Source organism: Mus musculus, chromosome 5 (assembly GCF_000001635.26).
Source record: "Mus musculus strain C57BL/6J chromosome 5, GRCm38.p6 C57BL/6J".
In the NCBI taxonomy this organism is placed as follows: domain Eukaryota; kingdom Metazoa; phylum Chordata; class Mammalia; order Rodentia; family Muridae; genus Mus; species Mus musculus.
In genome coordinates, this window is record NC_000071.6 from 5,504,370 (window position 1) to 5,517,391 (window position 13,022).

The following is a 13,022-nucleotide window of genomic DNA, read 5'->3' on the forward strand; positions in this document are numbered from 1 at the left end:
GAATAAGGGAAGTTGCCACTACCTACAGATTTCAAATTCCCAATCACTAGTCTACCCACAAAAGTTCACTGATAAAGAAAATTTGGCCAACGACTTTACTGAGGGCTCTTCTGTGGACTGGTAAAAAGCCCACTGACTAGGGGGTGTGACCCATCTAGAGGAATGACGCCTTGTTCTGCAGGAGCCCTAGCTCCCCAGCTGCGGGAAGCGGGTGCAGCCGCATGGGCCATGATGTTTACTGCCTTGCCCGAGCATGCGCAGTGAGGATGCATGCGTGGGCTGCCTGCCAGGCCGGACTGTTCCTCGTGACCAGGACCTGTCAGCCTATTGGTGATTGACCTGAGCTCGTGCCTGGAGCGTGTGAATTCTGATTGGATGAGGTGGGGTGGAGCTAGATGAGGTCAGTTGGTGTGAGTATAGGAGTTTGGTTGTTGTTTAGCCCTTGCCCTGAGTTGAAGCGAGCTGTTGTAAGAGAAGCTGCTATAAGTGAGGTAGTGTAAGAAAAGCTGCAAGAAGGAGTAGAAGAAGAAGCTGCTGGGGAAGAGAGCTGTAGGAAAAAAAGCCACAAGTAAAGAAGTTGCTGCGTGAACCCGACTTGGTGTCCGTGTCGTTCGTGTCTCCGCGGAGACCAGGGCACGCAGCCATGGTCTTTAGGAGTGCTTTATTTTCGTTGACATACACATGACAAATGTTTTCCAAAATATTTAACCTTAGAGCTGAGAAAAGGACAGAGACAAACTTGTAAAAATACATCTTTTAATAAACATGAGGCAGCACAGCACACCCACTGAGGATTCTACCTTGTGGTTTACAGCACACACTATCCGTCATAGGGCGTATGTACAAGCAGAGTGAACTCAGAATCTCAGGTTTATTCTTCTCCCAAAGCTGGGTAACAGAAATTCTATGCACCGTCTCACATTCAAGGTTCTTTGCCTAACTGGCTCCTTAGAAGGCCTTTAAAATCAACAGCTTTTTAGCAACAAAAGAAGTTATCCACCCCATCTCAATAACAGCCCCAGTGACTCAAAAGCATTGTAAATACGTGCTTTCCTTTGATGGCTTTAAAAAACAGCTATTTATGCCCAATCTGGAACACTAAAAAGATAATACAGAAACAGCTGTTTCTCTTCCTGAGTGAATTCATAACAGTAATTTGAGGCTATAGATGATAATGCCGAAAGATTCTCATAAGAAAGCTTAAATGTTTGTAGTTACAATCCTGTGAGCTGAAAACTGTCTAGTATTCTCATTGCTGAGTCCACTTTTTCTAATTGTTTTTAAAGACAGGTTCTCACTGTGTAGCTCTGACTGGCCTGGAACTTGCTATGGAGACCAGAATTTCCAGAAATGCACCTGTCACTGCCTCCTGAGTGCTGGTATTAAAGTCAAAAGCCACTACACCTGGCCCTACTTTTATCTCTGTATACTAACACCAAGGCATGGTAGAATTCCATCTGGAAACAGTTTAGTGAGAGAAGAACTAAGATTAATTAACAAAGGGAAAACACTATTATTAGTCTCAGAATTCGAGCTGCCACTGTCTTGGAATGACCAACACTCAGCTCCATTTATGAGTGAGAAGAACCAGAGGTGGAAAAGGCTAGAAGTTGTAATTTTAAAAAACCATAGATGTGCATGCTTTGTATTGACGGCGTTTTAAAATTATACAATTGGATTAACTTGCCTACATACAGTAGTGTTGGCCTACATACAGTAGTGTTGGACTTAGGGAAAAGTACTACATATCTCTACAGAAAGACTCAGATTTGCAAAAGAGGCATCAGAAACTGTTATCATAAAATCAGCTGCTTGTAAAAATCTATAAGCACAATGTACTACAGTCCTTACAAACAATGCTAGTACGTGGACATTATCTAAATGAGCAGCTCAAATCCCTAAGCTAAGACCCAACACCCCTCAATGTCATGTTAGTACTAACATGGTTTTATCCATTTGATATCACATCAGAAGAGATATTTTTAAAATTTGCCCCTCTTTAATTTATCATCTTAGCTTCAGAGGTAGAATAGGTATAATTTAATCTCTCTCCTATCTTACCATTCTCATGATCTGAGACCATTATTACGGCTATGGGAGGAGACCTGATTAAAGGGAATTTCCAGCGTCCAGGCTATTGCTGGTGGTGGACCACAGGCTGTCTGTGTCACAAAGACATCTTTCAGATGAAATACACTCCTGGGTCAATGCTTGACAAGCTTACCAGCTACCATAATGTCAGACTTCCCACTGGTTATCAGGTGAATTAGATCAACATTCCTACATAGACATGGCTATTTCTCCTATTTGTGTATCCTCTGAAGTACTTACTCAAACGTTAAGCAGTGTCAGAAGCAAGAAATCAGTTCTGAAGCAGGAACTGAACAGACTAAAGCCACTACTCAAATAGTAGCCACCAAATGAATCTTTGGCGCTGACACTAAAGAACAGACTCCCGCGCCCTGAAAAACAATTTTGTCCTAGGCACTAAGAGCTTGGCCAGCGCATGAGCACTACCTGATAAGGGGATCTGGAAAGGGATTCTTGCTTCAAATGAAGCAACATACTGACTGTCTCCTGACGCATTGTTAGTGTAATTGGGTGTGCCTTGTAGTTAGTGCTCAGGAGGCAAGCGGGTAGAAAGTCTGAGTACACACTGGTCTGCAGTGATCTCTAGGCCAGCCAGAGCTACACAGCAAGACCCCATCTGAAACCAATGAAGAAGCCAAATGTTAACCATGCTTAAATATTAGCTTTACTCTGTCATGTAAAATGCGTTTTACTTTTCCCTGGAATGAGGTAGAAGATAGCAATCTTCAGTATACTGATGCCTATTCAATTAGTCCCCAGAGAGAATGAAATTATACCTTCAAGCTGGAAGAGTTCTGGAGACAGACAAACTCCTAGCCTCATCCGACTGAAACGTCTTAAGTTTGAAACTGCCCCTTCCACCTTTCAATCATCGGAGTCAATGCACAATCTGAAATACGGGTGAAGATCAAACAGCATTGTTCAATATGCTGTCTTCACTGCCTCCAGTGTTATCATGGGTCCTTTCACATAAGCTATTGATCAGACATCAACAAGGAGGCTAGAGACCCTTCTAGTCTCAGAAGCAAGATAAAAGGAATGGTTCACATTTAGAAGAATGTAATATGTACCTCATAAAATCTAGCAGCATTTCATTCTACCAAGATATACAAATTTGGCTCCACTGACTGATAAGGAACATAGGAAAAATGTACACAGGTCCAAAAAGGCTCATTATGCAGGGGGCTGTGAGGCTACAAGACATCCTTTGAACAGTTAATTGTATCTCTGTTAAGTGCTGTGTGAGACTACTGGAATGTCGATTTCAATGGCAGAGAGGCGGGACCGTGATGAATAGGGCTGTGAGTAAGTGTGCATCCCGGGAGCGTGAGAGTACAGCGGTTGCCAGAAAGGAGAGGACAAAGACTTGCATGCACAATACCAAACGAACAGCAGGAGAGCAGTCATAAACAGACCCCCTGAGCTAGCAATAGTGACAAATACTGCATAGTCAAAGGTAAAGACCGGCTCAAACTTCCTGTTGAGATGGCTGTTATAAAAGATGGCCCAGATGGACGGAGAGAGGCTCACGGTACCTGCCAGAAAAAACAGGAGTCCGGCCACCAGGTGGCAGCCTGCACTATTGACCAGACACTTGGCCAGTTTGATGTTAGGCACGGAAGAATTGAAGGCCGTGTTACACATTCCAATCAGGCAGAGTAGCAAGGCACCCATTGCGATCACGATGCTGAGAGGCAGGGCAAACTGGAGGACACGCAGGTCCAGCTGGTCAACCGACAGGTACCACGTACGGTCGTACATCAGGCAGTCACTGCTTCCATCATACCGGGCACACTTCACCCACAGGCCCGTGTAAATCGTCAGGTTCTTCTCGTTTCTGTTGAATGTGATCAGCCGCAGTTTCCTCCAGTTAGGAAGCAGAGTCCCCGCAAAGAGGCCTGCGACAGAGGCAATACCACACAGGAAGGACAGGACGGTGGCTGCGTGGACATCTCGGCAGCCCATGGCAGGAGGGCTTGAGCTGTATGGTCAGTCTGGGGGATGACACACACAGGGCAAATCAGGCACCATGGGAGAGCACAGCTAGAGTTGCCACCAACTGGCAGCACATTTAGAGATGAAATGCTAGTGCAGGAGGGAGCTAGCTAGTGCAATCCTAGCACTTCTGTGGCTAAGGCACCAGGACTGCAGCATGTCTGAGGGCAGCCTGGTCTCTAAATTGAGTTCTAGACTAGACCCTGCCAACCACCTACCCATCCTATCAGAAAGAAAGAAAGGTGGGGGAGGGAGGGAGGGAGGGAGGGAGGGAGGGAGGGAGGGAGGGAGGGAAGGAAGGAAGGAAGGAGATGGAAACTCCAGTCTCCTGTCTGTACAATATGAATGTACATTATTAACACATATGTCCCAGATCAAGTGCACACATGTGCTTTGTCATCTCTTTGTCACACAGCAACTAAAATCTTCAGCCATTGTTATTTTTCTTCATAATTAAAGAGAGTAACATCACACCTAAAATTTAAAAGTGGTTGTCAATATTCACTCAGCATACATACACGGGCCACTTTGCATATCAGGTTTTCAATGAAAAAAATAAATCACAAATTATTCAAACTGTAGCAAGCAAGGGCTAGGACACTCAATATCTAACAGCTACAGGCTCTACGACCTCAGCCTCAGCATAAGTGCTCTAACAAATGCAAAGTGAGCCCCAAGCAGCAGGTGAGTAAGCTGTCTGGAGAAGCATGGCAGGACAGCAGGACGGACGTTCAGAGCTGCCTCGTGACCTGGCTGACAGACAGACATTCCCTGTGCCTTCACTCCTCATCTGCAAACTGGGTAAGAAAGTAGAGCCTACCTCACAGGGCTTTTTTCTCATGCATCCAATGAGTTAATGCAATGGCACGTGCTTAGAACACGCCTGAAGCACTGTGTAAAGGGAACGCTGGGTGTGAGCACGAGCGGCTGCCTTTTCTGCTTGACCAGAGCTTAGTACCTGGCACACTACAGTGGCTTAAGCAGCATTTACTGAGCAAATGCTACTTGAGAAAAAGCAAACTCGTCTCGCTACTTTCTGGCACACCAGGAAGTTATTAGAAATGAAATGGGCCCATCTCCAGTCGATCAGAAGAGAATAAAAGGTCCTGGAATTTCTTCTTACCTATCTTCTGGATGATTTAATTAGACTCAAGTGCTTTTCAGGGAAATCTCCAAGACTTGGTATTTATAAAGCTATTAACGTTAGCATAAGATACACGCAGATTCTGAAGTAGAACCCCTTCAGAACCCCTTACCATTGTAATAGAAACAGCACACGGCCTTTCTCTCTTCTCAAATTACAAGGCTGCATGCTCTTCCCATCTATGACTATGTAAAGCAGCATCTGACTCAGATTTAATTTTCTCCAGTTTCCCATGCACCTCAAAGCACTACTTAAACATTATTTTCCACCATGAGGCAACAGAGCAGACAACTTTTAGGGGTACATTTACTTTGTTGTTATTCAAAGCAAGATGAAGGGGTAGAGTTGAGTGACTTTTAAACGAATACAATATCATGATGTTCACAGAATCCATCCTCTTTTCCAGAATCAAGTATTGTCTACTGAGATGGTACAGGAACACTCCCGGGAAGTCGGGGTCAGAAAGATAATCATGGCGAAATGCTAAGAGACTAGCACATGTTTCAGCAAGCAAACATAGTGTTCTGTAGGAAACAGTGTCGTGTTAGACAGCCACACAAACCAGGGATAGTGTTACCAACAAAAACTCTATGCCTGTGTATTCAAATAATACATCATTAAGTGTATACTATCAAAGTAGAGTTTGGCCATAAATGGCCTTAAGTTAGGTTTTTCAAATTAACCACGGGTAGTTCTAAGTTTTCCCACAGTATTAGCTACTACTGATTATGTTGCCTTCTGTCGGTATCAAAAGTTGTAACTGTTCCAGAAAATTTTCAGAATTAAATTGCAAAAAATATAGGTTAGTTTTCATGCAAATTAGAAAAAAAATCCACCCTTCTTGCTTAATTTTAGCAACGACGACTTTGGCTCAGAGCCAGCACCTTGGTGCAGGTTTGAGAAGACTTGTGTTGGAAGTCTTAATGATGCCAAGCCCCACCGCTCAGCTCCAGCTCTTTTTTGACCCGTTTCCCCCACATATGATGAGCAATTTGCATAGCACCTGGCACACAAATCATTTTAGGATTATATGAATGAGAAGTGGGCCGTGTACCGCAAGGCCATACAATGTATTCACAAATGTGGGCTAGACAAAGAAACAGCTATGACTAAGGAGTCAGTCATGCATCAAGTATCTGTGGCATGCGATGCATGTGGAAAATGTCCCGAAAGGACACTGGTCTAGTGTGTTAATAAAAGTATGCTGTTTCATGCAAATACAAAATACTGACGGTTAACCAACTGTATGATTACCATGTATTAAGTGATCACTGTTATTCCATTAAGCGACATAAGGCAGTAAACCATTTATTAAGAAGTTACTGCCCTGGGTTAGGTAAAGTCAGAGCGGTAAGGAAAGGGTTTTTCCTGTTTCTTTTAAAGCTTCAAGCTTCCATCAGCAAATACTCTCAAACTCTCAGCTCAATCACAATTTCATTCTTGATTCCAGAGATGGGGAACAAATACTCACAATTTCAAGGTAATCAGCGTTTCTCCAAGCAGCCTGTCTGCGCCTCTGATCCCTGCAGCCCAAAGGCAGCGAGAAGCACAGTCAGAACATCCAGCCTTGTTAGTTACTCTCCTGCCGCCCTCAGCTGACAGACACCAGACAGCATCAATGGACGTGGGCAGACCAAGCACTTACTTCAGTGCTAAGTGTATTTATACCTTCCTTCAAGTTGATGTTATATTTTATATCACTTCTCTGAACTTGGTATGGTGGCATATGCTTAATTAAACTCTCAAGGACTAACAGTTTTATAGAGTCATCAGAGATACCATGAATTGTGTTTCAGAAAAAGAACATTAATGGCCTCAAGATTCAGGTTCAACCCTAGTGCTGGAATTCATGTTTAGCATCTTGTAACCGCCTTTGGTCATTTCACTTTTTATCCTGTTATTAACTCTATACATCTATAATTTGATAGTAAGTCTCATCCCACTGGTGACATAATGTCTCAAAGGGTGATAGAGGGAATAATAGGAAATGATCTATTTAGTGCTAAAACTAAAAAATATTGCTGACTTGCAGATTAAGACTTGATCAAATTTGAGACACTTGTGCTATGCTGATGAATTCTGTGTCCAGAGCAGTATTTTTGTGATCTGTCACTTCACTTGTTTCCACACAATAGTTTCCCACTTCCTGAATAATTAGGTCTCTAAAAACGTCCAATCTCCCTGAGGCGCACACCCTTTGGCTTCCGCCATGCTCAGCCTCGTTCTATGCCACTCTTACCTTATACAGCTGTCTATGTAACCACACTGTTTAACCTTTCCAAACTTTCCATTTAACCTTTCCAGGTTTTCCACTTTTTAATTTAATAGCTACGTCACATGGTATAGTCTCCCAAACTATTATTTTTAAATACTTATTTTTATGTGAGTGCATGTGTGTCTATGCATCGCATGCATGCAATGTCTGAGGTCAGAAGATGATGCCAGATCCGCTGAAACTGGAGTTGGCTGTTAGCTACCACGTGGGTGCTGGGAACCAAACCAGGTCCTCTGAAAGAGCATCAAGTGCTCTAAACTGCTAAGCCAGCTCTCCAAGCCTTAAGGACTTCCTCAGCCCCACCATATTCTTTAACTGACATCCAGTCATGTTGCTGGGAGACCTACTAACCCCTCCCTTTCTGGTCACAGCCGTCCTCCATCCCCAGCTGCATGACGTGAACAGCGGGGTTTTACGTTTTCTTTGGTAGCAGTGAAAATGCTTACAATTCCTTGTTTAGATATTCCTTCCCAACAGACTGTGAATTTCAGGGCAGAGATCCCTGTGTTTGATTTGTTGAGTTTCCTACTGACACACAGACAGTACTCCATTACTTACTGACTGAAGGAGTCAATACATAGCTGGTCCATATGAGTCTAGCTAGGGTACAGAGGAAATTATAAATTTGCTTTAGTGGAAGTTGAATTCATTTCATTTGGGACAGGTCCCCACACCCTCGCCTCTGAAACACTCAGGCTGATTCTCGATTATGTGTCTGTTTCTGCTACTTACTGGCAAACAGTCTCTCCAATTTTGTAAAATGAAAGAAAGATTTTTCTAGCAATAATGACAGAACTTTTGTTTTGGTGTGGTTACTGACCAAATCAAATATTCTGTTCTAAAACAGTGACTCCACATTTGTCATCTGTTCCAGAGTGACTTTCAGAGAAGAAAACTTAGTCTATCAATGTTATCGATGGTATCATTTTGAATAAAAATACTTTCAAAAGATTATTTTTTCTGGCTTTGAAGAGAGTTCAAAGAAAGCTGATGCAGAAATAGTGGCTAAGAGCTTTTGGAATTCTCAAAACCATTATAGTTTTTTCAGAGACAATTCCAAGGAATCACTACAAAAGAATGTATGTCTCATGGCCACTAAATTAATTTTTGATGCTAACAGTGGCTATCCCTTCTACCTATAATTTGGGTCTTCTTGGAAACTGTAACCATCAATCACTGTACCCACAAAGGTTCTACACTTTTATTTTGCTGAAGAAGAGAAGAACAGCAGCGTTCCTGACTGAGACAGCAGAAACATTATATAACCAGGGACAGGGGCATACTCACCCTTTCCCTGTGCCTGATCCTCCAAAGTCAGCTTAGTGAACTCAGATGCAACAGGAGCACATCTGCACACAAAGCAGAGATAATCTGGACCTACCAAAGTAGAAAAATGCTCCAAATTACTACAGTCCTTCCTTCGCAACTCTATTTTAACTCACATATAACTGGGGGGGGGGGGGGGGCAGTAATTGTCTAGACTTAATAATAAAATGCTACAGCCAAACAGGCAAGCAATAAGTTTTTCAAAAAGGCAGTTTAAGGTTAGGGGTGTAGCTCAGCTACAATGCTTGCCCATCATGTAGAAGGCCCAAAGTTCAAACGCCAGCACCACGACAAAGCAAAAACAAAAACACAACAACAACAAAAAAAATAGCACAGGCAATTTATTCTTATATTCACTATTAGATATGAGCCTCAAAGGAAAATAACTCTTATTTTGTGATTTGAAAGTTCGGGATAATTAAGGCTAAAATTAAAAATCACAAATCACTTTACTGGGTTAGAAATCTAAGAAAAAAATTAATAGATTTATTTTTCAAGATCTAGTTCCTGCCTACCGTGTCATAAGGAGCACGGTGAAAGAAAGCACCATGCAGTTGCCTTGGAATGAAAAGAAATGCACTGTTTTCTAAAATGTTTAAAAGACGGTATTTACCATAAAACCAGACAAAACTAATCTGCTCTGTACAACCTAAAATTTGCAACTAGTATGTCCTTTTTAGTTTATGTTGTGTGGTATCTATCGTCCTTGGCTCAACCTGCCATTTGGTATGTTTTCATATCTCTAAAGAGGAGTGACTTCCTGTTGGAATACTAGTTAACTCAAACAGGTAGGATGAGTGAAAAACTCATAAACGCCTGGCAGCTTCCTGGATCCAGGCGTTTATCGCTGGCCCTATTACAGTAATTATGCAGGATGTGGCCTGGGTGCTGATTTCCATCGAGGTTCCCCACCTCCCATCTACGATTCTTGAGTTGTTATCAATCAAGATTGTTGCTTCGAAGTCAGAAGGGCTCGTTTTACAATCAATGACCCCAATCGGACCCCTGGGCAACCTTTGCCATGAGGTCACCTGGCATAGCAGTTCTGCAGTGAAGACTAGCCCCTTCGCAGAGCAGGGCAGTGTCGAGGGACAGCAGCAGCCAGATCGGCACGTCCGGGTGGGAGCCGCGTCCTCAGGAGACCCCGAGCGGCCGAGCCTGGCAAAGGGGGGGCGGCTGCGCCCAGCCAATGGCGTGAGCCCTCCCCGGGCGCACGCTCGCCGCTCGCCCACCCCTGCCCGGTGCGTGGGGAGAGCGAGCAGGTCAGCGTTACACAACCAGCGCCGTCAGCCGCTGGGTCCAAAATAGCAGCCAGCTCGCAGCTCGCAGCTCGCACCCCCGCCCGCCCCCAGCCCTCGGCTGCCCCGGCAACGCGGCTCCACACTCCTCGGAGGGGACGAAAACGTTGTAAACGCGGTACCAAATACCTCCTCGGCCACTTTTCCACGTCCACCCATGTGGGCAACCTTTCAAATGCCGACTCGCCGCCGCTTCGCCGTTTCACGCAACACCTTCAACTACTTGCAAAAGACTCGGAAACGGGAGCGTCCCTGACCACACCTACCGGCTCCTCACGGCTCGGGCATCCCGCTCACCCACTCCGAGCCGCGGCTCCTTGGTCTCCCTCCGCTGCCGCGGAAGTGCGTTCTGGCGAAGCCGCCCCGGAGGCTTCAGGGAACCAGTCAGGCTCTCCCCTGGCTCCGCTCGGGAATACCTTGGCTGCCGGGAACTACAGTTCCTAGCATCCATCGGGCCGCTGGCCGCGGGCCAATTCCTGAGACCACCTCCTTCTTCCGGGTCCCGCCTCCCTCGTTTCCTCTTGCACCTTATTAGGGATAGGTTTACGGCTTGCTTTAGAATGCTCTCAATCACACGCATGAGGGACAAATTTGAGATTCGTTTGGTTACTCAATCAAAAGTTGTTCATTAAGTGCAAAAAAAAAAAAAAAAAGGTCTAACTCCATAGCCACACAAATTTACAAGGGGCACTTTGCTTGTTACTTCTGGGGTTAACTATAGGCAAAAGATACCCTACTGCAGCAAAATTCCATACATAAAACTAATTATTAAGTATTCTAATTTGACTCTTCTACACATCAGCTATCCTCTCTCGTCTTCTCTGATATGTGCATCCTGTGCAGATAAATATGTCAAAGGACTCATACACAGTATTTAAGTTAAAAAGAGCAAAAATGATGCCTGTGAATTCCAGTTGATTCCATCGCACTATATACATACACACAAATAGAGAAACAAAAACTGTCGATGTTGACAACTCTTTTCTTTAATTATCTTTTTTTTTTCTTATTCACTTTATATCCTGAACACTGCCCCTATCCCCATCAACCCCCTCTCCTGAGTCGGGGAGCCCTCTCGACCCCCCAACCCTGGCACTTCAATTCTCTGTGAGGCTAGGCACTTCCTCTCCCACTGAGGCCAGACAAGGCTGCCCAGCCAGGTACGTAGCCCAAGTACAGGCAACAGCTTTGAGGTAGCTCCTACACCAGTTGTTTGGGGCCCACATATGAGCTGGAAGGCCTAGGTCCAGCCTGTGTTTGTTCTTTGGTTGGTGGTTCAGACTCTGAGAGCCCCAAGGGTCCAGGTTAGTTAACTCCATTGGTCTTCCTGTGGAGTTCCTATCTCCTTCAGGGCACAGCAATCCTTCCTCCTATTCTCCAGTAAGAGTCCCCAAGCTCTGGAGACTGTTTGGCTGTGGGTGTCTGCGTCTGTCTGAGTCAGCTTCTGATTGGAGTCTCTCAGAGAGCAACCATGCTAGGCTCCTGTCTGCAAACATAACAGAGTATCATTAATAGTGTCAGGGATTGTTGCTTGCCTATGGGATGGTCTTTGCTCCATCACCTGTGCCTGCATTCCTTGTAGACAAGATAAATTTTGGGTTGAAAGTTTTATGTGTGGATCGGTGTCTCTATCACTCCACCAGGGTTCCTGTCTCGCTACAGGAAGTAAGCTCTTCAGATTCCAAATCTCCATTGCTGTCACAGCTAAGGTCACCCCCATAGAATTCTTGGGCGCCTCCCATATCCCAGGCCTCTGTGATGACAAGTTTTTTATTATTTAATTTTTTCATACAAATATTGATTATATTTCCCTCTCCCCCAACTCCTTTCAGATCTTTCTCACCTCCCTACCCACCCAACTTCATGTTATTTATCAAACATACAAAACTCAATAAAGCAAACAAAAAGTCCCAAACCAAATCTAATCAAGAAGACGTGGAGTCTTGATTGCAGTAGCCAACTGCTCCTGTGGTTGATGTCCTTTTGGATAAAACTGATCTCTTTCCTAGTAGGTATCAATTGCAAAGAACCTCTAGGCTAGGGAACAACTTTTGAATCTAAGCAAGTACACACTTTTTTTTGTATACTATTCATTTAAATGGTCTGTAGCTTCTCACTTGCAATTTCTCAAAAAAGGATACTCAATTCTCAGAGTTGACAGGACTGTAAACGATCCCACCCCATTCTTGTTTGACTCTGCCCTGCTGTTACCTTGGACAAGAAGACCCGCTGTGTTTTATGGTCTCCATCTGTAGAACAGTGTGTTTGTGCCAGAAAATCATGAAAATTAAATTAATCTAAATCTTATAAGAAGGAAAACATAGAAAAGCACAACAGTACCTCACATATAACAAGGACTTGGCTAATGATACTTTCCATTTTGTGTTGCTATAGTAACAACTGGACTTTTACTCAAAAAGGGAGAAAAGTCTATTATCTGTCCACTGCTATCCTCTTCTCATGATGGCCATATTGCTTCAGATGGTGAACGAGTCTATCTAAGGCAAGAAACAGTCAGCCCCCAAGCAGAACTGGAGAAAGTGGGTCTCTAGCACACAGGTCTTGTAACCCCAGTCCTGTTTCTGACCCCAGCTTCTCTGCCTCCTGTGTGTGGACAAGGTGCCTCATGGCTCCTCTCCTCCCATGCCAGTGCCACAGTGATGGGTTGTACTCTCAAATGTAAGCCAGAACAAACTTTCTTTCTATGTTCTTCTTGTTGAGCACTTTGTGAGATTACTTTGAGAAATGCAGTGCAGCCCCCTCTTTCTTTTTTTCTTTTTAAAGATTTATTTATTATATATAAGTACACTGTAGTTGTCTTCAGACACACCAGAAGAGGGTGTCAGATCTCATTACAGATGGTTGTGAGCCATCATGTGGTTGCTGGGATTTG

General features: G+C 44.1%; 1 protein-coding gene across 8 annotated transcripts; it reads right to left on the reverse strand.

The window, feature by feature from the left end:
* Positions 1–645: 645 nt before the first annotated feature.
* On the reverse strand, positions 646–10,607 carry Cldn12 (claudin 12). 8 transcript variants are annotated; one of them, NM_001193660.1, is made up of 5 exons: positions 10,396–10,420; positions 9,863–10,007; positions 8,793–8,882; positions 6,702–6,753; positions 646–4,085 (listed from the first exon to the last, which is right to left on the reverse strand). In NM_001193660.1, the coding sequence occupies exon 5, from the start codon at positions 4,054–4,056 to the stop codon at positions 3,322–3,324; it is 735 nt and encodes a 244-aa protein (NP_001180589.1). In that variant the 5' UTR covers positions 4,057–4,085; positions 6,702–6,753; positions 8,793–8,882; positions 9,863–10,007; positions 10,396–10,420; the 3' UTR covers positions 646–3,321. The 8 variants fall into 8 exon arrangements, with proteins under 8 accessions (NP_001180589.1, NP_075028.1, NP_001180590.1 ...); NM_022890.2 differs by lacking the exon at positions 9,863–10,007 and having other exon boundaries at positions 10,396–10,607; NM_001193661.1 differs by lacking the exon at positions 9,863–10,007 and having other exon boundaries at positions 8,793–8,854; positions 10,396–10,480.
* Positions 10,608–13,022: the final 2,415 nt, after the last annotated feature.